At 44.0% G+C, this 23890-nt stretch overlaps 1 protein-coding gene across 1 annotated transcript; it reads left to right on the forward strand.

Annotated features, from left to right (window-relative positions):
* The first annotated feature begins 1873 nt into the window (after window positions 1-1873).
* On the forward strand, window positions 1874-6743 carry LOC111964372 (E3 ubiquitin-protein ligase TRIM39-like). The gene is made up of 2 exons (XM_023988293.2): window positions 1874-2010; window positions 4896-6743. Exon 2 carries the CDS (start codon window positions 4898-4900, stop codon window positions 6578-6580), a length of 1683 nt encoding a protein of 560 aa, XP_023844061.1. The 5' UTR covers window positions 1874-2010; window positions 4896-4897; the 3' UTR covers window positions 6581-6743.
* The last annotated feature ends 17147 nt before the right edge of the window (window positions 6744-23890 follow it).

Genomic DNA, 23890 nt, shown 5'->3' on the forward strand with positions numbered 1-23890 from the left:
AAGTACAACAATCTGACTGGTATGATTAATACATTACAGTGTGAAGGACAATGTCACGTTCCTGACCTATTTTATGTTATTTTTTGTATATGTTTAGTTGGTCAGGGCGTGAGTTGGGGTGGGCATTGTATGTTTTGTGTTTAGATCACTGTTAATCAGCCTTATATGGTTCTCAATCAGAGACAGGTGGTTTACGTTTTCCTCTGATTGGGAACCATATATAGGCTGGCTGTTCACACTGTTTGTTTGTGGGTGATTGTCTACTGTGTTTGTGTCTGCGCACCACACGGGATTGTTTCGGTGTTATTTCGTTTGATGTAGTCTGTTTCCTGCTCGTGAGTTCTTCGTGTCTTTTATTGTAAGTTCCATGTTCAGGTTTCGTCTACGTTGTCCGTTTGTTATTTTGTATTTCTGAAGTCTAGTTCGTGTCAGTGTTCGTCTGTTTTTTTTCAATAAATCATTATGTCATCACACCTCGCTGCGCATTGGTCTACTGATCCTTCTCTCCTCTCCTCGTCCGAGGAAGAGGAAGACGACACCCGTTACAGACAACATATAATCCTGACATCTGTTCACTGAGAAAAACATATATTAATACACTACAATGGACTGCAAGAGTAACTCTATTCAAATGTCTCCTTTGACCGACTATTATATTACTTCAATTCATTATCAGTTAATGGCCACCAATTGTACGGAAATCCACTATAACTTGGTGGTTCTGACTGCATAAAGGACTCCTGACAGCCTCGCCAAAATGCCTCAGGCGTTTGTGGGTCAAGCACCTGTCAGTTTAAAGGCAAACTGACAAAGCCGTGCTGGAATACATCAGACTGTATGGTGATGGTAGAGTATAGAGGGGAAGGATACTGGAGACTGGAGGTTAAATTACCTGAGGTGATGTCAAGCTGTGCATGAGCAGCAAACAAAGGAGAATTTCTGAGTCTTCTGAGAGCGGCCGGAGGATTGTATTCTTCCTTACAATCAGGTTAGGAGGACAGTGTTGAAGCACACCCACAATGGGGGGGAGGCCTACTGCAGAAAAAACATTGTTCTTGCACCTTTCATGAGGTAAACATAACAGGTTTAGTCAGACAATTCTGACTGACAATTGTAGCTATGTGGATCCTGTACAGCCTTGCAAGCCTCAACTGACTGTAAACACATTTTTGCATAACCACAGCTACAAATGCAAAGAGGAAGTATTTTACAGTAAACTGCCGGGGGAAAAATTCAAAAACAGGATACTTCCTCCTTACTCAGCGTCCCCCATCACTCAGCACTCAACTGGCTTTCAYGTTACTAATTGGGATATTCATTCCTTCAGTGTAAAAGGGAGGCGGGACGTGCAGACAGACCCGACATAGACATGACAGTCTGGATGGGTTACATGTTCAGGTCTGGAGTGATGCCAATGTCTCATTAATCCAGAAGCCTTTTGATAACACACCCTGCCATATCAATGATCCACCCCCACCTCATCTCCTCAAAAACCTTGACACATCGATTACGTGTCAAAAGTATAAGTGTTTTTATACTATGTCATTCTTTCCTGTTGTTTCTACCCATAATCCTCTTTATTTTTCTGAAACTGGGAAGTAGTTGTTTCACCAGATTTTTTTTACACCATATTACAGTTTTGGTGTTAAAGGGTAAGCCTTCCCTCATCTTTTAAAAGCTGGTTTTCATACCCGAAAGGTGAAGCCATATTGTGACTGGTGCAAAAGGGTTTTAAAAGAACAGGTATATTGATATGACTTAAGGGCTTGAGCTATGAATGGTTAACTTCACGAGCAGGAAATAGAGACTTACAGTAAAGCATTGCAACGCAGGTATTCTGTCACTCGACTGGCGGTAAGGAGCATCAGAGAGTGTTGATAGAAGTGGAATGTAACACATCTTGTCTCATTTTGTCTCATCTTCAGAGGTTTTCTACACAGCTGCACTACTAGGACCAGAGTGGTGGAGAAAGCAGTGTCCACACAGACACATTCATACACACAAACGAAGGTGGGTAAAGAGTAGAGTTTCTGTGTACTCACCTGTTTTTACTTGTTTGTCTTTAGGCAAAAAACTCATTTGTAAACTAAATATATTTACATGTATATTTATATGTATATATTCTTATCCCATGCCTTTCCTTAGATTTGTGTGTATTGGGTAGTTGTTGTGGAATTGCTAGATTACATGTTAGATATTGCTGCACGGTTGGAACTAGAAGCACAAGCATTTCGTTACACTCGCAATAACATCAGCTGTGTATGTGACCAATAGAATGTGATTTGAATTACTCTAATTCTGAATTAATTTACAGTTATTACTACTCTGCTTTCAGAAAGTATTCACACTCCTTTTCCAAATGTTGTTGTGTTACAAACAGCATTTGAAATGGATGTCAAAGTGGAATAATGTTTTTAGAATGTTTAACAAATTAATTAAAAATGAAAAGCTGAAATGTCTTGAGTCAATAAGTATTCAACCCCCTTTGTTATAGCAAGTCTAAATAAGTTCAGGAGTAAAAATGTGCTTTACAAGTCATATAGTAAGTTACATGGACTCACTTTGTGTGCAATAATAGCGTGTAACGTAATTTTTGAGCAACTACCTCATCTCTGTACCCCACACATACAATTATCTGTAAGGTCCCTCAGTCATGCAGTGAATCTCTGTCATGTATAAGCAGGGAGTCAGGAAGCAGGTGCAGAAGGTGAGTTTAATAATAACAAACATGAAGATAATACAAAACAGGAGCAGTGTACTGAACGTAACTAAACCAGTCCTGCCTGATTACCGAGGGCTATATGAAGGGAGATTAATCAGGGTGGAGATTAATCAGGTGTGCTTAACGATGGGGAACAGGTGTGCGCAATGATGGTTGCCAGGTGCGCACAATGTGGGTTACCAGGGCCGGTGGTTAGTACACCGGGGACGTCGAGCGCCAGAGTCCCCCCCCCCCCAACGTAAACGATGTGGTCTGGAGAGAGGAATCTGTGAACAACAACTAGAATAGTGATAAAACGATCAGAAAGGAGACGATCCGTTACAAAGTYTATGTACAGATGTGACCAACGCCGCTGAGGGGAAGTATTTTCCCTGCTGGAAGGTGCCGGGAGATTTGGATTGAGTACATACCGAACATGAGTTGACATAGAGGGCGACGTCTTGCGCCAAGGTGGGCCACCCGTATTTATTGGAGAGGGATTGGATGTTGCGCGAGATACCTGGGTGTCCAGCGGCGAGGGCTTTGTGTGCCCTTTAGAGCAGGTGGCAGGAGTGGGTTCCCTCTCCAGAGCCTGGCGGATGTCCACATCTATGTCCCAAAACATGGGGCCAATGATACGGGAGGACYGATTGATGGGCTGGAGGACACTCACAGGACCCTCCACCGACGTGGAACCACAGGTGCAGGAAAGCAGGTCCTCCGGCATCCTGGTCCCCAAGAGGTGATTCTCATCTTTGACCAGGAGATGATGGGGTTATGAAGTTGTAGCCACGGGAGACCGAGGATGACTTTGTGTACGGGAGTGGTGATGATGATGAGGAAGGGAAGGGAAGGCTTTCCTGGTGCTTGGGTCCCACTGTGAGGGAGAATGGTGCTGTGACATGCGTAATTGTGTCGGATCCCAATGGTCGCATATCCAGTGCTTGGACAGGAAAAGGAGAGGGGAGGGGCTATGATGTTAACTTTAGGGAGGAGGTGAGGGTCAGGTCAATAAAGTTTCCTGCAATGATGGTTGCCAGGTGTGTGCAACGTGGGTTGCCAGGACCAGTGGTTCGTAGACCGGCGACGTTGAGCGCTGGAGAGAGGGAGCAGGAGTAGGCGTGACAATTTCAAACATAGATTCAACCACAAAGACCAGGGAGGTTTTCCAATGCCTCGCAAAGAAGGGAACCTATTGGTACATGGGTGAAAATAAAAAAGGAAGACATTGTATATCCCTTTGAGCATAGTGAAATTATTAATTACACTTTGGATGGTTTATCAATAAACCCAGTCACTGTGAAGATACAGGCATTCTTCCTAACTAACTCAGTTGCTGGGGAGGAAGGAAACCGCTCAGGGACTTCACCACGAGGCCAATGATGACTTTAAAACAGTTACAGAGTTTAATAGCTGTGATAGAAGAAAAATGAGGATGGATCAACAACATTGTAGTTACTCCACAATATTATAAAACATGCATCCTGTTTGCAATAAGTCCCTAAAGTAAAACACAAAAGAAATTGGCATAGAAATTAATTTTATGTTCTTAATGTTTGGAGCAAATCCAACACAACACATCACTGACTACCGCTCTTCATATTTTCAACCACGGTGGTGGCTGCATCATGTTATGGGTATGCTTGTCATCGGCAAGGACTAGGGAGTGTTTTAGGATAAAAATACATGGAATAGAGCTAAGCACAAGCAAAATCCTAACGGAAAAGCTGGTTCAGTCTGCTTTCCAACAGACACTGGTAGACAAATTCACCTTTCAGCAGGACAATAACCTAAAACACAATGCCAAATATACATCGGAGTTGCTTATCTCTTATTGTGCAAAGCTCTGAGAGACTTACCCAGAAAGACTCACAGCTGTAATCGCTGCCAAAGGTGATTCTAACATGTATTGACTCAGGGGTGTGAATACTTATGTAAATTAGAYCATTCTGTATTTCATTTTCAATAAATGTGCTAACATTTCTAAAAACATGTTTTCACTTCGTCATTATGGAGTATCGTGTGTAGATGGGTGAGAAAAAATTATATTTAATCCATTTTGAAGTCAGGCTGTAACACAACAAAATGTGGAATAAGTCAAGAGGTGTGAATACATTCTGAAGGGCACTGTACGTTTAGTAAGCAAAGCTATCAAAGCTCACTCATTCCAATAACTGTTCATTATGCGTTCCAGATATGGTATCCCCCAGCAGTCTCCTGTCTGAAGAGCAGTTCCAGTGCGCTATCTGTCTGGATGTGTTTACTGACCCAGTCTCCATCCCGTGTGGACACAACTTCTGCAAGGCCTGTATCAAAGGATACTGGGATAGCACACATCTGTGCCAGTGTCCCCTGTGTAACAAAATATTCCACAGAAGACCTGAACCAGATGTCAACAGAACACTCAAAGAAGTTGCGGAACATTTTAAGGGATTGAGAGTGATAAACAGAGAGGATTCAGCTGCAGAGCCTGGAGAAGTGGTCTGTGATGTCTGCACTGGCAGGAAGCGCAAGGCTCTGAAGTCCTGCCTSGKTTGTCTGACCTCGTACTGTGASWCTCATCTGGAGCMTCATCAGATAGCCCCAGCCCTGAAGAGACACCAACTGATCGACCCTGTAAAGAACCTYGAAGACAGGGTATGTAAGAAGCACAACAAACTCCTCGAGCTGTTCTGTAGGACTGACCAGACATGTGTGTGTCAGTTCTGCTCTGAGACTGACCACAAGGCTCACAACAGCATACCTCTGGAAGAAGAATGTGACCAAAGGAAGGCTCAGCTTGGGAAGACAGAGGCAAAAGTGAAGCAGATGATTCAGGAGCGTCTGCAGAAGGTCAAGGAGATCAAACACTCCGTAGATCTCAGCAAGAGACACACTGAGATGGATATATCTGGCAAAGTGCAGGTTTTCACCGCTCTAGTTCACTCCATTGAGACACTTAAGGCTGAGCTCACTGGTGTGGTTGAGCAGAAGCAAGAAGCTGCAGAGAGGTGGGGTGAAGGTCTTATTAAAGAACTGGAGCAAGAAATCACTGAGCTGAAGAGGATAAGCTCTGAGCTGGGGCAGCTTCCACACACCGAGGACCATCTCCAATTCCTCCAGAGCWCCCCATCCTGGTGTCTCCCAGTAAAGACCAAGGACTGGTCTGAGATCAGTGTTCAAAGCCACCTGCGCATGGGGTACATGAAAAGAGCTGTATCTCAGCTGGAGGACAAACTGATGAGTAAGGTAAAGAGATTTTATAATGAGATGGAGAATGAGCTGAGGACGTTGTGTGAAGCTAAGACAAAGAAGATTCAGCAGTATACAATGGATGTGACTCTGGACCCTGACACAGCACATCCTGAACTAATGCTGTCCGTGGATGGGAAACAAGTGAGGTGTGGGGACCAATCACAGACTTTCTTGAGGAACCCAAAGAGGTTTACTTATACATACAGTGTCCTGGGGAAGGAAGGGTTCTCCTCAGGGAAATCTTACTTTGAGGTACAGGTGAAGGGGATGACTGAATGGGATTTAGGAGTGGCCACAGAGTCGATCAATAGGCAGGGGTGGTTACCACTGAGCCCTGAGGATGGACTCTGGACTTTTGGCCTGGATACAGATAATGACTATGTGCCTAATGACCCCAAAGTACCCCACCACCTGAAAAAGAAGCCCCAGAAGGTGGGGGTGTTTGTGGATTATGAGGAGGGTCGRGTCTCCATTTATGATGTGGATGCCACAGCCAGATCTCACATCTGCTCTTTCACTGGCTACAAATTCACTGAGAAACTCTATCCATACTTCAACTGTGGGTATCCTGATGGTAAAAGAAACGCAGCCCGACTGGTCATCTCTCCTGTCAGTCACATGACTGCACCAGTGCGAGGGGTGTGATCCGATATAAACAAATAGTTGCTTGTTTTTTTTAGGATGAGGATACAGTGGCTTAGTAATTCTGCCCTTCATTCCTGTATATGGTGTGTACTCTGATGTAACTAATCTCAAGGTATAAATGTATCAATGCAACTGTTTATCTAATTGTTCTTGTGAAAATAAAGAAAAACTGTACTTCCTTAAGCTGTGTGTGTTGATCTGTCTCTGTATGTTGGATTGATGGCTGAAGGAAATTGCCAAAGGAGAGTGGGGAACATCATTCCTGGCATTGCTAATTGAACTGATCCGATCTGGTCTGACAGGAACAGCAAGCAGGTGTGCACCCCCCGCAGGGCGGGTGGCTCACGGGCTCTGGGGGCCCCAAACCCCTTCTCCCCATATAGCATATGAACATGTCATAAGCCATGGCCAAAATGTTTCGAATTACAGGAAATTAGGTGTAAAACTGCAACATTTTCTCTCAGCCGCATGGCAAAATGTGTAGAATAGCAGTGAATTATCTTTAAAAATGCTAAATTCTCTAAGCCTCATTGTAAAATCAAATCAAGTCAAATGTTATTTGTCACATGCGCCGAATCCAACAGGTGTAGACCTTACAGTGAAATGCTTACTGACAAGCCCCTAACCGACAGTGCAGTTTCAAAAAATACAGATAAGAAAAAGAGATAAAAGCAACAAGTAATTAAATAGGAGCAGTAAAAAAGCAATATATAGAGGGGGGTGCTGGTACAGAGTCAATGTGCGGGGGCACCGGTTAGTTGAGGTAGTATGACCATGTAGGTAGAGTTAATTAAAGTGACTATGCATAGATGACAACAGAGAGTGGCAGTGATGTTGAGAGGAGAGTGGGTGGCAATGTGAATAGTCCGGGTAGCCATTTGACTAGATGTTCAGGAGTCTTATGGCWTGGGGTTAGAAGCTGTTTAAAAGCCTCTTGGACCTAGATTTGGCGCTCCGGTACCGCTTGCCGTGTGGTAGCAGAGAGAACAGTCTATGACTAGGGTGACTGGAGTCTTTGACAATTTTCAGGGCCTTCCTCTGACACCGCCTGGTATTGAGGTCCTGGATGGCAGGAAGCTTGGCCCCAGTGATGTACTGGGCCATTCGCATTACCCTCTGTAGTGCCTTGCGGTCGGAGGCTGAGCAGTTGCCATACCAGGCAGTGATGCAACCAGTCAGGATGGTTGCATCATTCATGGCTACAGACGTGAGTGCTACGGGTCGGTAGTCATTTAAGCAGGTTACCTTATTGTTCTTTGGCACAGGCACTATGGTGGTCTGCTTAAAACATGTTGGTATTACAGACTCAGACAGAGAGAGGTTGAAAATGTCAGTGAAGACACTTGCTAGTTGGTCAGCGCATGCTCGCAGTACATGTCCTGGTAATCCGTCTGGCCCTGCGGCCTTGTGAATGTTGACCTGTCTAAAAGATCTTACTCACATCGGCTGCGGAGAGCGTGATCACACAGCCTTCCGGTACAGCTGGTGCTCTCATGCATGTTTTAGTGGCGTTTGCCTCGAAGCGAGCATAAAAGTAGTTTAGTCAGTCCGGTAGGCTCGTGTCACTGTGCAGCTCTTGACTGTGCTTCCCTTTGTAGTCTGTAATGGTTTGCAGGCCCTGCCACATCCGACAAGCATCAGAGCCGGTGTAGTACGACTCGATCTTAGTCCTGTATTGACGCTTTGCCTGTTTGATGGTTCGTCGGAGGGCATAACGGGATTACTTATAAGCTTTTTGGGTTAGAGTCCCACTCCTTGAAAGCGGCAGCTCTATCCTTTAGCTCAGTGCGGATGCTGCCTGTAATCCATGGTTTCTGGTTGGGATATGTACGTACGGTCACTGTGGGGACGACGTCATTGGTGCACTTATTGATGAAGCCAATGACAGATGTGGTGTACTCCTCAATGCCATTGGAGGTATCCCGGAACATATTACAGTCTGTGCTAGCAAAACAGTCCTGTAGCTTAGCATCTGCTTCATCTGACCACTTTTTTATTGATCTAGTCACTGGTGCTTCCTGCTTTAATTTTAGCTTGTAAGCAGGAATCAGGAGGATAGATTTATGGTTTGATTTGCCAAATGGAGGGCGAGGGAGAGCTTTGTATGCATCTCTGTGTGTGGAGTATAGGTGGTCCAGAGTAATTTTCCCTCTGGTTGCACATTTAGCATGTTGATTAAAATGAGGTAAAACTGATTTAAGTTTCCCTTCATTAAAGTCCCCGGCTACAAGGAGCGCCGCCTCTTGGTGAGCGTTTTTTTGTTTGCTTATGGTGGAATACAGCTCATTCAATGCTATCTTGGTGCCAGCCTCGGACTATGGTGGTATGTAAATAGCTACAAAGAATATAGATGAAAACTCTCTCGGTAGATAATGTGGTCAGCAGCTTATCATGAGAAACTCTACCTCAGACGAGCAATGGCTCGAGACTTCCTTAGATATCATGCACCAGCTATTGTTTACAAAAAATACATAGACCGCCGCCCCTTGTCTTACCAGACGCCGCTGTTCTATCCTGCCGGTACATCGTATAACCAGCCAGCTGTATGTTGATATTGTCGTCGTTCAGCCACGACTCCGTGAAGCATAAGATGCTACAGTTTTTAATATCCCGTTGGTAGTTTAATCTTCCCAATAACTCGTCCATTTTATTGTCTAAAGATTGCATGTTTGCGAGCAGAATTGAGGGGAGTGGGGGTTTATTCGATCTCCTCCTACTCCTCGGAAGGCAGCCCGCCCTCCGGCCTCTCTTTCTCCACCTCCTCTTCACGCAGATCACTGGGGTCGGGGCCTGTTCCCGAGGGAGCTGTATATCCTCCGCCTCGGGCTCGTCAGAGTCGTGAAAGAAGAAAAAGGATTCTGCTCGTCCATGGTGAGTAATCGCAGTCCTGATGTCTAGAAGTTATCGTCTCATAAGAGACGGTAGCGGCAACATTATGTTCAAAAATAGTATTTTTTTTAAAGTTACAAACAACGCAGATAAACAAACAAAAAAACACAATCGGTTGAGGGCACGTGAAGCGTCTGCCTTCTGCTCCGGCGCCAACTGTGTAGAACAGCATGACATTAGCTATAAAACGGCATATTTTTCTCTCTGCCCCATGGCAGTATGTATAGAATTCCAGGAAATGTGCTTAATAATCTCAGCTCATATGCATGTGGTACAAACCTGGGTCAACTTGACTTGAGGAGCATTGTAGCCTTCCCGGCACAATGGAACCAATGGGAATAGATTCAAAAGTGCAAACTGGTCACCTGACTGACACATTGAATGTTAGCTAAATCAATCATACCTAAAGTATTTGAAATACAAAAAAGATGCAGGTTATGGACACTGATGTGGCTTTGTGACAGGCTTAATGTACCTTCAGAAAGTATTGAGACCCCTTGACTTTTTCCACATTTTGTTGTGTTACAGACGGAATTTAAAATGTATTAGCATTTGATTTTATGTCACTGGCTACACACAATACCACATAATGTCAAAATGTAATTATGTTTTTAGAATTTTTAGACTAAGGTCCCTCAGTCGAGCAGTGAGTTTCAAACACAGGTTCAACCACAAAGACCGGGGAGGTTTTCCAAAGCCTCGYAAAGAAGGGCCCCTGTTGGTAGATGGGTAAAAAAAAAGCAGGCACTGAATGCTCCTTTGAACATGGTGAAGTTATTAATTACACTTTGGATGGTGTATCACTACACCCAGTCGCTACAAAGACACAGGCGTCCTTCCGAAACTGGAGAGGAAAAAAACACTCAGGGATTTTACCATGAGGCCAATGTTGAAGTTAAAACAGTTAGAGTTTAATGGCTGTGATCGGAGAAAACTGAGGATGAATCAACAACATTGTAGTTACTCCACAATAGCCTGGACAGAAAAAAATATTCCAAAACATGCATCCTGTTTTCAGTAAGGCACTAAAGTAAAACTGCAAAGAATTAACTTCAAGCGTTATGTTATCACTGAGTACCACTCTTCATATCTTCAAGCATGGTGCTGGCTACATCATTTTATGGGTATGCCTGTCATAGGCAAGGACTAGAGAGTTTTTTAGGATAAAAATAAACGGCATAGAGCTAAGCACATGCAAAATCCAAGAGGCAAACCAGGGGCCTCATTTATAAAACGGATTTACGATCCATTTTGATCTGAAGTATGACTTACACAGAAAACCACGTATAAGTAGTTATTTATAAAACCTTACTTTGACGTGGAAATTATCTTATCTCTACGCAAAGTCTAGACTTGACATAAGTGATTTTCCTGCTGGTTATGTAGGAGTATTGCCGATTGGGACGCATGTACGTCCAAGCCTGTAGTGAACTTTCCTTTAACTTTATGAACAATTTGTTAGGAATTATCCATTAAAGGTGGGAGGAATTATTTGCCAGATGCTAGGTGTTTTGAATTAAAAACAGGATGGATGTTCTATAAATAGTGTGTCAAATTAGAAAAAAGTAACCATGGCTGTTCTTGCGTTATTGGAAGACATTGAAAACCGTGCTTTTAGAAGGGAGAGAGTTTTCAGAGACCAGAAGTACTTTTTTATGCGCATGATGATCCATGGCTTATAAATCGCTATCGTCTCCCAATAAATGTTCTGTTAGATTTGTACGTGGATTTAGCCCCTAATCTGGAAAGGAAGACACGCTGTAATCATGCAGCCCAGCCTCACATTCAATTCGCGCATATATGTACAAAATGTATTTCAGCAGATTTCGTGCGTTTTTGTGCATTTTTGGGGTGGTTCAATTCGTTTGAAAATACACGAATTTCTGTGCTACTTAATTCGTGCGAAAATACACGAATTTCTGTGCTACTTAATTCGTGCGAAAAGACACGAATTTAACCAGTAGGCGACACACAAGCCGTTGCAACAACCATAGACACGATCGCCTGTATTTATTTATTTTACGTTATGAATATATAGATATTTTGTCTTTTTTTAACCATTTAACCATAAGAGGTTATATATATATTGTCTTTATTTAATCCCTATTAAAACATTGTGGTTTTATGCCTATATGTACTGTTTTCGATTTTTCTGAACAGACTTTTCAGGATARAATGAATGTAAGCAATGCATGATTGTTAATGGTGTTTTATTCGGTTGTAGTTCCATGTATTTCTTAAAAAATAAACGTGTAAACCATTTTTATTGAACAGAATGTAACTGAAAATACAATGGCAGCCTTGACATTGTCCATCAATAACAAAACACTTTTTTTTYCGTATAACATTTGGGGAAACGTATGCAGTCATTGTAGTCTTACATTTTGTTGGCCAACCAAAATTACCAAAACGTTAACCCGTAATAAGGCTAGGGTGGCTGAGTGTAAATACATGGCTCTGAGTGTAAGCACCTTTTCACTAGAAACGTTCTTGTGTTCAAATTACCGTCAGTGCGAAATAGCTAGAAAGCTTTCGTATTTCCACTTGGCTGCACCTACGGTTACAATAACGATAAATCAAGTGCAATACCTGCGTCGACCTGTGTCGAGCAGCAAAACACCGGAAAGCTTCTAGCCTACCGGAAAGTTACAAGAAGAACAAGAATAGTTACCTCATCCGGTCATGTGACACTCTGGATGCCCCCTAAAAGCAATTTCAACCGTTTTGAAAAATGACGCCTGGTAACCCCAAAAAAATACCAGGTGCATGAAAAGTTTGGACTTAGAATATTTTTTGAAAACCTCCATAAATCACTCAGGCCCTTGATCGAGAAGAAAAAACATAAAATATTTTTTGAAAACTCCATAAATCCCTCAGGCCAGCACCCATTGATTTGGGGCGGTAGTATAGCGCTCCCAGAGTGGGTATGGAAGTCTGGATCCCCCCTAAAAGCATTTAAGGCTCTGTGTGTCTTTAAGCACCTACTTTTTCACTCCATCCTTGCTGTGTGTGTGTGTGTGTGTGTGTGTGTGTGTGTGTGTGTGTGTGTGTGTGTGTGTGTGTGTGTGTGTGTGTGTGTGTGTGTGTGTGTGTGTGTGTGTGTGTGTGTGTGTGTGTGTGTGTGTGTGTGTGTGTGTGTGTGTGTGGTGTGTGTGTGTGTGTGTGTGTGTGTGTGTGAGAGAGCTTTTCTTTGACATCTGTTTAGCGAAATTACTGATTTACAGTTCATGAGGGTTGCCACGATTCACACATTAAAGTTTTGGAAAGATCGACTTTTTTAAACTTCGAAACAGCACCTATGACCCCATTTTAAGGCACTTCCGGTTGGCACAGAAGCTTATAGAATACATATCTGATCGGGGTTGCTTTACAGAATCCTGGTTTTAAGTCTATAGTTAAGAACTGACTGATTTACACAGGGTTGAATGCACTATATATCACAAACTGCTGTTGGGTATGGCAAAACACTTTTAGGGTGATTTTATCACTTCCGTTGCTCCAGGAAGCTTAGCCTCACACAGGTAGACCTCATAGTGGCTTGATGGATTGTCATTGAAGACAGGTTCATAAGACATTCATAACCCACATAGGCTTCAGGTTGAATTTAGGGGTGCAGGCAATGTGTTCCTATGGGGTGAGATGTCATTGTAAACTGTTTGATGTAACACTATCTTTTAACTGTTAAGGGTTAATCCACACGGCCAATGTTAGGCTTGCACAGAGACCTTAGGAACGTTCCTGAGGTCAAATTGTGCTTCTAAACCTTAACAGTTCTCTCTCTGTCTCCCAAAAGCAGATCTTGAAATGTGGTCAAGGTCATCTTCTTGTCACTGTCGCTGCGCTCATCAGACCGAGCAAGCTACGGTCAAGCGGGCGCATCTCGTTGAACTCGGCACGGCTATGGTGATGTCATTTTTAGTGGTGATTTCAGAATGCTATTTGGTGGTTTTTCACTGTTGAAACATATTGCAAATGCACAAAAGTCAATACGCAAGTCAGTGTCCATCAGCCAATTAGATATTTTCAGACACCAAACTGATACATCTGCCTCCAAACTCACTTTTCCAACTCGTTTAGAAGCAAACTATCACATATTTCAGAGCAGGCCTAAAATTCACCAGCGCTTCCATTTAAACCATTAAAACAAATAATACGTAGTTTATGTTCTAGCTGCGGTCAGTTTTCACATTATGTTTACGCCTATGTGAGGCGACCTCGAATCCCAGTTTCGGCTCGATAGGTCATTCGGTGCCCGAGCAAAACCTTAATTGGTGCTGAATTCCACTTTTTTCCATGCCTTGCTACGGGGTCCTTGAATGAGCTATCGGACAGAAATGTCGGGGTCCGTCTCTATGGGCCGAGCCGGTTTCAATGCACCTAGTCTTGCAACTCTGGGACTTTTCTAAATGTCACCATTTTGTAATGCTCAAAATGAATTGAAGTCATGCAAATGCACCGAGGCTTTTTATCGGTCCGAGAACCTTCTAGAGCCACATAACTCACTGGCTTAATCGACCTGAGCTCTAGAACAGGTTTGTAAAGTTTCAGAACTCTAGGTCTGACGGTTCTTTAAAAGTTAAACAAAAGTAACTATTGCAGGCACTGTCTGCCTCTAAGCCCTCAGTGTGTCACTCCATCTTTTGTGTGGGTGTGTAATTTTTTTCCTTGAAATCTGATGGGATGAAATGACTGATTTACAGTTCATGATGGGTTGCCTATTCACATATATTAAGTTTTGGAAGATTTGTTTTTTAACCCTTCGAAACAGCCCTTTTGACACAATTATGGCACTTCGCGTTGGCACAGGAAGCTGAAAGTAAACATATCCTCATTGGAGTGGGCTTTTCCAGAATCCTGAGTTTTAAGTCTATACGTTAAGACTCACTGATTTACATAGGGTTGAATGCACTATTTCTTCAAACTGCAGGTTGGGTATGGCAACACTTTTTAGGGTGATTGAACCACTTCCGGTTGCTCCAGGAAGCTTAGAATCGACACAGGTAGACCTCATAGTGGCCTGATGGATTGTCATCGAGACAGGTTCATAGGCATTATTAACCCACATAGGCTTCAGGTTGAATTTAGGGGGCAGGCAATGTATTCCTATGGGGAAACATGTCATTGTAAACTGTTTGATGTAAACACCTTCTTTTAACTATTAAGGGTTAATGCCACACGGTCAATGTTAGGCTTGCACAGATCGGAGGGACCTTAGGAACGTTCCTGAGGTCAAATTGTGCTTACACCTTAACGGTTCTCTCTCTTCTCCCAAAAGCAAAAAATATGAAATTGAGGTCAAAGGGTCATTTGGGTCCTTCTTCTTGTCCTGTCGCTGCACTCAGACCGAGCTACTCTACGGTCAAGCGGGGCATCTCGTTGAACTCGGCACGGCCTGGAGATAATGCAATGCCATTGCAGGCTTTGTGTGTCTTTAAGCACCGTACTTTTTCACTCAATCCTTTTATCCCCTTTCTTCGTGGTATCCCAATCGTAGTAATCTACTATCTTGTTTCATGTACATCCCGACGGGCTCGGGAGAGACGAAGGTCGAAAGCCAGCGTCCTCGACAAGCACCCCCAACCAAGCCGCACTGCTTCTTTAACACAGCGCGCCTCCAACCCGGAAGCCAGCCGCACCAATGTGGTCGGAGGAAACACCGTGCCACATGGCCCTTGGCTAGCGCGCACTGCCCTGCCGTGCCCGCACAGGAGTCGCTGGAGGCCGATGAGACAAGGATATTACCCCCCCGCCAAACCTCCTACCGGCCGACGCTAGGCCAACGGACCTCCGGTCGGCCGGCTGCGGAGAGCCTGGGCGCGAACCAGAGACTCTGGTGGCCGCCAGCAACTGCGATGCAGTGGCAGAGCTTCGAGACCACTTAAAAATGTTCGTCTGAACACACTGCAATGGATCTGTAACTTTTTTTTTTTCTCCTTTTTGTGAACATGACGAATTTGTCAATGTATGATTTCTCTTACATTACGATAGATAAATGGCTGGTTTTTTTTTTCCTGACACGTATTGCTTATGTACTTTGACGTGAACGGTCAAATTAGCACCTACTTTACGTTTTTGACCTTTAAATCCAGAAAATGGCCATAACCAAAAGCGTTGAGCGCTCGACGCCATCTTGTTCGGGGCAACTGTCCTTACGTCTTCGAAATATTTTCCGTTTAGGAGAAAGGACATGGCATTTGCAATGTGCTCTGTGCATTTGCATATTTTTTATTTTCCCTCTGGTGGGAATTTCCTAGACTGCGGAAAAATGACCAAAATGTGTTTATTTTTATAAAACGGAAACCGAACATCCGAGAGATTTAGTTTGATGACTTCTGAAAGATCTCTCCCGCCACCGGCCCGACGCCGTCCGTGAATTTTTAGAAACATTGCAGGACGTCTAGTAAGGGACCTTACATTTGCAATGTGGCGTTTCTCACTAACCATATGGCGAGTGCTAAAATGTTCCCTTAAGGTATGGAAGGCCTTGGAAAGGCCATAAGTGTAAGCCAACATAATTCTATTTTAATTAACATGTATACATGCATTAGAAGAAAATGGTGTAATTTAGGCTCACGAACGATATATGAAATGGGTTATGAAGAAAATCGTGTATGGTTGCCTACATGCAAAAAAGGCGTTCTGATTACAAGTGCACCAGTATCCAAGTATTAGCGCATCAGCACAGAAAACAGCATTGGCATTAATAAACAATATTTCCCCACGAATTAAGTCGCAGGTAAATGTGCGTCTTTTCTCAAAAATTCTGTTCAGCAAGTCTAAAACAGTAACATATAGGCATACAACGACACATTTTAAAACATGGTTAAACAAAGACAACATTTCTGTATATTCATGACGTTGAATTGGCCATTAAGAAGAACAAAAATGAAATACAAATTATCGCGTCTACATGGTTGTTGCAACGGCTTGTGTGTCACCTACTGGTTAAATTTGTGTCTTTTCGCACGAATTAAGTAGCACAGAAATTCGTGTATTTTCAAACGAATTGAACCACCCCAAAACACCCCAAAAATGCACAAAAACGCACGAAATCTGATGAAATACATTTTGTACATATATGCGCGAATTGAATGTGAGACTGTGTTGAATCATGCCATACCCGTATCTGTCCAGGTACTGTCCACTCTTGGATTCCTCSCTACTGGGACATTCCAGAGGGAAATGAGTGACAGGTCGGGTATATTACAGCCATCATTCAGCCGCATCCTGCCATAAATGCTCGAGGCGATTCTACTTGTATTGTCCACGAGATACATTAGTTTCCCATTTACAGCCGACGAACAGACGCGTGTCAAAGCCGAGTTTGTCCGCTCATTTAATTTCCCAGGGGTCATAGGTGCAGTTGACTGCACGCATATTGCCTTACGCGCACCGTCTGTAGATGAACATGTATATGTTAACAGGAAGAATTTCCATTCATTGAATGTTCAGATCAGCTGCGATGCCCGTATGCGACTACTCAATGTATGCTCCAAGTGGCCAGGGTCTACACACCACTCATTCATTCTATGCCACAGCAGAGTAGGCCTGCGTCTAGAAGCTTCTCTGTGAGTTCTTTAAAAAAAAGTGTATAATAGCCTATTAACCATGCAAAATAATGTAACACAATGGTTTTACCCTATTAGGTGACCGGGGTTATCCACTGAAAACGTGGCTTTCACCCCCTTTGCYTGTCCCTTAACAGCAGAACAAGGTCGGTTGTGGAGCGCACCATCGGACTGCTGAAGGGCAGGTGCCGTCAGTTTAAAGTTAATTTGAGATTTATAGATGAAATGGGTTTTTTATGCTTAGTATCTTTTATGAATCGAATGTAAGCACACCGTCGGAAATAATCTTACGACTAAGTTCAAGTATAAATCTAAGAACAGTTTTATAAATGAGGCCCCTGGTTGTCTGCTTTCTACCAGACACTGGGAGACATATTCACCTTTTAGGATAATAACCTAAAACACAAGGCCAAATATACACTGGAGTTGCTTACCAAGACAACAATGAATGTTCCTGAGTGGCCTAGTTACAGTTTTGACTTAAATTGTCTTGAAAATCTATGGCAAGACTTGAAAATGGTTGTCTAGCAATGATCAACAACAAACCTGACAGAGCTTGAAGAATTGTAAAAATAATAATGTGCAAATATCGTACAATCCAGGTGTGCAAAGCTCTTAAAGACTTACCCAGAAATATTCACAGCTGTAATCGCTGCCAAAGGTGATTCCAACATGTATTGATTCAGGGGGTTGAATAATTATGTAACTAAGATACTGTATATTAGTGTTAATTTTTTTTAAATAAATGCGAATATGACATTAGACTATTTTGTGTAGATATTTGACCAAAAAAAGAACGATTAAATCCATTTTAATCCCACCTTGTAACACAACAAAATGTGGAAAAAGTCAAGGGGTGTGAATACTTTCTGAAGGCACTGTATATGAAAAGTCTGACCACACCTTGTCTAACTGACCCGTAATATAACATAACAGCAACACTGACCATATCTGACGTATCAATGCACAGTGTGCCCACACTATACAGTAGAATGCCCTAGATGCAGTTGTTTGCAGTAATGACAAAGTTAAATAGCAGTGCACCAATTTCTAACAATTCCACACACACTAGAATGATAACGGTTTAGTTCCACCACAAAGTGAACTGCGGTGAAGGTGACCCATCTGTCAAGCCCACTTAATAGGGAACATGTAATTATAATGCTGCACAGTGAGCCTGATAAGGGTTGGGTGACAAACACATTAGATGTGCGTTTCTGGGTAAGAGCCTACCTGTTCTTGTTGTTAATTGGGATCTTATTTAGGTCACTGAAACACTGGTGGAGAATGGAACAAGTTCTGTTACCTGAATCAGGGGACACGGCAGAAGAAGAGAAGGACTTCTGCCGAGGAATTGATCGTTGGGGTCTTGTGTCTGAGTTTGACTCTGAAAAATGATGTTTATTTAAGCTGGGTTACTGTAACAGTGGTTGAGATCTGCCCAAGATTCTGCTATCTGAGTCAGAGGGCACGGGCTGCAGAAATGGAGCAGCATTTTCAAGGAATTGAGTTGTTGCGTGTCTGGGTTTGAGTATGAACATATTTTGTAAAGGTAAGGCTGAACAGCAATGGTGTTCTTTTTGTTATTGGACTAGGTGGAATATGTGGGTCAGCAATGTGGGGTGAATTGCACAATATCACCTACACAGAGATGACTTACTACACTCACACCTACAAGAGGGCTCTTATGGCCATGCTGTAAGTGGGCTCTCCTACTGCTTGCATATAGATGATTTCACTGCATAATGGCCCTTACATGGATGTCCTGCTGCTTTTTAAACAAATCCTTTCCTGGTGTACAATAACACACACCGCCACATACTGTGATACTTATAGTAGCAAGTGGGGGGACTGTGTAATTATGGTTCAAACACAGACAAACAAATAATTCCGTTTATTTCAGCTAAGCACTGGCATAATGTCTGCGGTCATAGCCGGTTAACATTAAAGAGTGTGTCTATGGCATCTGCTTGCCTGGAGAGGAGAGCCCAACAACGTTTTCATTAGACTGATTTCATCTGAAACAACAAATTGAGGTCGCTCATCCTCGCTCGGTGATAAAGACGCTGTGACTAAACACAGTACCTGTGCATCGGGAGAATTTGGGCCGAGGCTGAGCAGTAGTGAGGAGGATAAACCTCTTGTTTCCGGAATGTTCTGGCTGTTTCCAAGCTAATCTCACATGGCAGCTCGTCATGCGTGCCCTTGGCAGAGATGTGACGGGCCCAATAACACAGTATGTGGCATAACGGATCTGTCCCTGTCACATACCATTAGGTCCAACGCAGACTGGCAGCCAGGCCATCTGACTACTGCTGTAGAGTCACACGCACGCATACACGCACACACACACACACACACACCACACACACACACCACACACACACACACACACACACCACACACACACACACACACACACACACAACACACACACACACACACACACACACACACACACAACACACACACACACACACACACACACATATAAGAAATAGGCACATGCATACACCAACCACTGACTCAAACACACAAACAAGAAAAAAACAGAAGTCACATGCATAGCACGCATCACCACCGACACTCACATGCAGACAAACTAAAGGCGTTCAGACACACACACGAACACTCCTGTCCTGTCTGTGGTGTAGTAGTGTGTGTGCCCAATGTCCACGCCCCACAGGCTCAGAGTGCCTTTGCCTCTGAGAGTCTTATGTCTGTAAATATCTTAGACTGTCTCCGTTCCAGAGCTAAATCGATTGTAAACAGCATACATTAATTGATCAGAACTTCATTTGAATTCCCTCCAACACCAGCATGAGTCATGAAGATTATCTGTCAGGGTGTAGAGAGTGTTGTTTTGCTTGCTGCTTATTTCCTGTTAGCACAGCGATTCACACAATCGAATGTATTTATAAAGCCCTTTTTACATCAGTAGATGGCACAAAGTGCTTATACAGAATCCCCCCCCCCAAAAAAGAATAATCTAGAATCATTGGCTTGTACGTAAGCATTTCACTCTAAGGTCTACACCTGTTGTATTCAGCACATGTGACAAATACAATTTGATTTGATCATGGTGGCCAGGAAAAACTCCCTAGAAAGGCAGGAACCTACGAAGAAACCTAGAGAGGAACCAGGCTCTGAGGGGTGGCCAGTCCTCTTCTGGCTGTGCCGGGTGGAGACTATAAGAGTACAGTCGTGGCCAAATGTTTTGAGAATGACACAAATATTAATTTTCACAAAGTCTGCTGCCTCAGTTTGTATGATGGCAATTTGCATATACTCCAGAATGTTATGAAGAGTGATCAGATGATTTGCAATTAATTGCAAAGTCCCTCTTTGCCATGCAAATTAACTGAATCCCCAAAAAACATTTCCACTGCATTTCAGCCCTGCCACAAAAGGACCAGCTGACATCATGTCAGTGGTTCGCTCGTTAACACAGGTGTGAGTGTTGACGAGGAGAAGGCTGGAGATCACTCTGTCATGCTGATTGAGTTTAAATAACAGACTGGAAGCTTCAAAAGGAGGGTGGTGCTTGGAATCATTGTTCTTCCTCTGTCAACCATGGTTACCTGCAAGGAAACACGTGCCGTCATCATTGCTTTGCACAAAAAGGGCTTCACAGGCAAGGATACTGCTGCCAGTAAGATTGCACCTAAATCAACCATTTACCGGATTGTCAAGAACTTCAAGGAGAGCGGTTCAATTGTTGTGAAGAAGGCTTCAGTGCGGCCAAGAAAGTCCAGCAAGCGCCAGGACCTTCTCCTAAAGTTGATTCAGCTGCGGGATCGGGTCACCACCAGTACAGAACTTGCTCAGGAATGGCAGCAGGCAGGTGTGAGCGCATCTGCACGCACAGTGAGGCGAAGACTTTTGGAGGATGGCCTGGTGTCAAGAAGGGCAGCAAAGAAGCCACTTCTCTCCAGGAAAAACATCAGTGACAGACTGATATTCTGCAAAAGGTACAGGGATTGGACTGCTGAGGACTGGGGTAAAGTCATTTTCTCTGATGAATCCCCTTTCCGATTGTTTTGGGGTATCCGGAAAAAAGCTTGTCCGGAGAAGACAAGGTGAGCGCTCCCATCAGTCCTGTGTCATGCCAACAGTAAAGCATCCTGAGACCATTCATGTGTGGGGTTGCTTCTCAGCCAAGGGAGTGGGCTCACTCACAATTTTGCTAAGAACACAGACATGAATAAAGAATGGTACCAACACATCTCCGAGAGCAACTTCTCCAACCATCCAGGAACAGTTTGGTGACGAACAATGCCTTTTCCAGCATGATGGAGCACCTTGCCATAAGGCAACAGTGCAGCACAACATTGCTTAGAATCAAGGGCAACGTGACTCATTGAGGACCTTTAAGGTTTGCAGTGACACATCCATAACCTGGGCGGAAACCAGGTTGCATACCAGAGAGAATACTATAGACATCAGAAAGCCAGTCAGTTGATTTTTGACAAGTTTTTCCAACGCTTTTGATAAACAGGGCAAAATAGAAATAGGCCTATAACAGTTAGGATCAGCTTGATCTCCCCTTTAAATAAAGGACGAACCGTGGCTGCCTTCCAAGCAATGGAACCTCCCCAGAAAGGAGAGACCGGTTAAAAAGGTTGGAGATAGGCTTGGTGATGATAGGGGCAGCAACCTTAAAGAAGAAAGGGTCTAAACCATCTGACCCAGATGGATTTTTGGGTCAAGTTTCAGGAGCTCCTCTACACCTGGACTCAGTGACTGCCTGCAGGGAGAAACTTTGTAGCGGGGCAGGGGAAAAAGAGGGAGAAGCATCGGGGATAGTCACATTAGAAGGGTGGAGAGAAATGTTGAACAGACAAGGAGGCATGGTGAGTCAAATAGGAATCCTGACTTAATTAATACCTTTTCTCAATACAGGGGGTGCTGTTTCCACTTTGGAAAATATCGTCTCTCCAAATTAAACTGCCCTATACTCAATTCTTGCTCGTACAATATGCATATTATTATTACTATTGGATAGAAAACAATCTCTAGTTTCTAAAACCGTTTGAATTATGTCTGTGGGTGAACCAGAACTCTTTCTACAGCGAAGATCATGACAGGACATGCGAAGGTCAGAAAAATAGTCTCTGTTCTCAGATCAGTTTAAAGCTCTGTGTGTGCCCTATGGATCGAAATGAACTGCACCCGCCTTCCCCTGGATGTCAGTAACCAATGAGAAGTGGAATGGAGTCTCTACGTATTTCTCAGAGTTTATAAACGCCATGGAGTGACATGTACGTTCTTTTGGACACTCGTCAAGGCGCAGGAGGACATCAGAATGGCATGCTCAAAAGCTCTCGTTATCGGGCTAAGATATATCCGTCTGTGATTTAATTCGATATAGGTGTTAGAAACATCATAACGAAGTTATTTTAAACCGATTTATATCAGTTTTTGCGAGTATATTGCTATTTTCGGAATTTTCGTAGTATTGCGCTTTGAGGATTTGGACATGTGTGTGCCACGTAGCTATTGTTACATTTACATTTACATTTAAGTCATTTGCAGACGCTCTTATCCAGAGCGACTTACAAATTGGTGCATTCACCTTATGATATCCAGTGGAACAACCACTTTACAATAGTGCATCTAACTCTTTTAGGGGGGGGGGGGGGTTAGAAGGATTACTTTATCCTATCCTAGGTATTCCTTAAAGAGGTGGGGTTTCAGGTGTCTCCGGAAGGTGGTGATTGACTCCGCTGACCTGGCGTCGTGAGGGAGTTTGTTCCACCATTGGGGTGCCAGAGCAGCGAACAGTTTTGACTGGGCTGAGCGGGAACTGTACTTCCTCAGAGGTAGGGAGGCGAGCAGGCCAGAGGTGGATGAACGCAGTGCCCTTGTTTGGGTGTAGGGCCTGATCAGAGCCTGAAGGTACGGAGGTGCCGTTCCCCTCACAGCTCCGTAGGCAAGCACATGGTCTTGTAGCGGATGCGAGCTTCAACTGGAAGCCAGTGGAGAGAGCGGAGGAGCGGGGTGACGTGAGAGAACTTGGGAAAGTTGAACACCAGACGGGCTGCGGCGTTCTGGATGAGTTGTAGGGGTTTAATGGCACAGGCAGGGAGCCCAGCCAACAGCGAGTTGCAGTAATCCAGACGGGAGATGACAAGTGCCTGGATTAGGACCTGCGCGCTTCCTGCGTGAGGCAGGGTCGTACTCTGCGAATGTTGTAGAGCATGAACCTACAGGAACGGGTCACCGCCTTGATGTTAGTTGAGAACGACAGGGTGTTGTCCAGGATCACGCCAAGGTTCTTAGCACTCTGGGAGGAGGACACAATGGAGTTGTCAACCGTGATGGCGAGATCATGGAACGGGCAGTCCTTCCCCGGGAGGAAGAGCAGCTCCGTCTTGCCGAGGTTCAGCTTGAGGTGGTGATCCGTCATCCACACTGATATTCTGCCAGACATGCAGAGATGCGATTCACCACCTGGTTATCAGAGGGGGGAAAGGAGAAGATTAATTGTGTGTCGTCTGCATAGCAATGATAGGAGAGACCATGTGAGGATATGACAGAGCCAAGTGACTTGGTGTATAGCGAGAATAGGAGAGGGCCTAGAACAGAGCCCTGGGGGACACCAGTGGTGAGAGCACGTGGTGCGAGACAGATTCTCGCACGCCGCACTGGTAGGAGCGACCTGTCAGGTAGGACGCAATCCAAGCGTGGGCCGCGCCGGAGATGCCCAGCTCGGAGAGGGTGGAGAGGAGGATCTGATGGTTCACAGTATCAAAGGCAGCCGATAGGTCTAGAAGGATGAAGCAGAGGAGAGAGAGTTAGCTTAGCAGTGCGGAGCGCCTCCGTGACACAGAGAAGAGCAGTCTCAGTTGAA

This window comes from Salvelinus sp. IW2-2015, linkage group LG1, assembly GCF_002910315.2.
Source record: "Salvelinus sp. IW2-2015 linkage group LG1, ASM291031v2, whole genome shotgun sequence".
NCBI lineage: Eukaryota > Metazoa > Chordata > Actinopteri > Salmoniformes > Salmonidae > Salvelinus > Salvelinus sp. IW2-2015.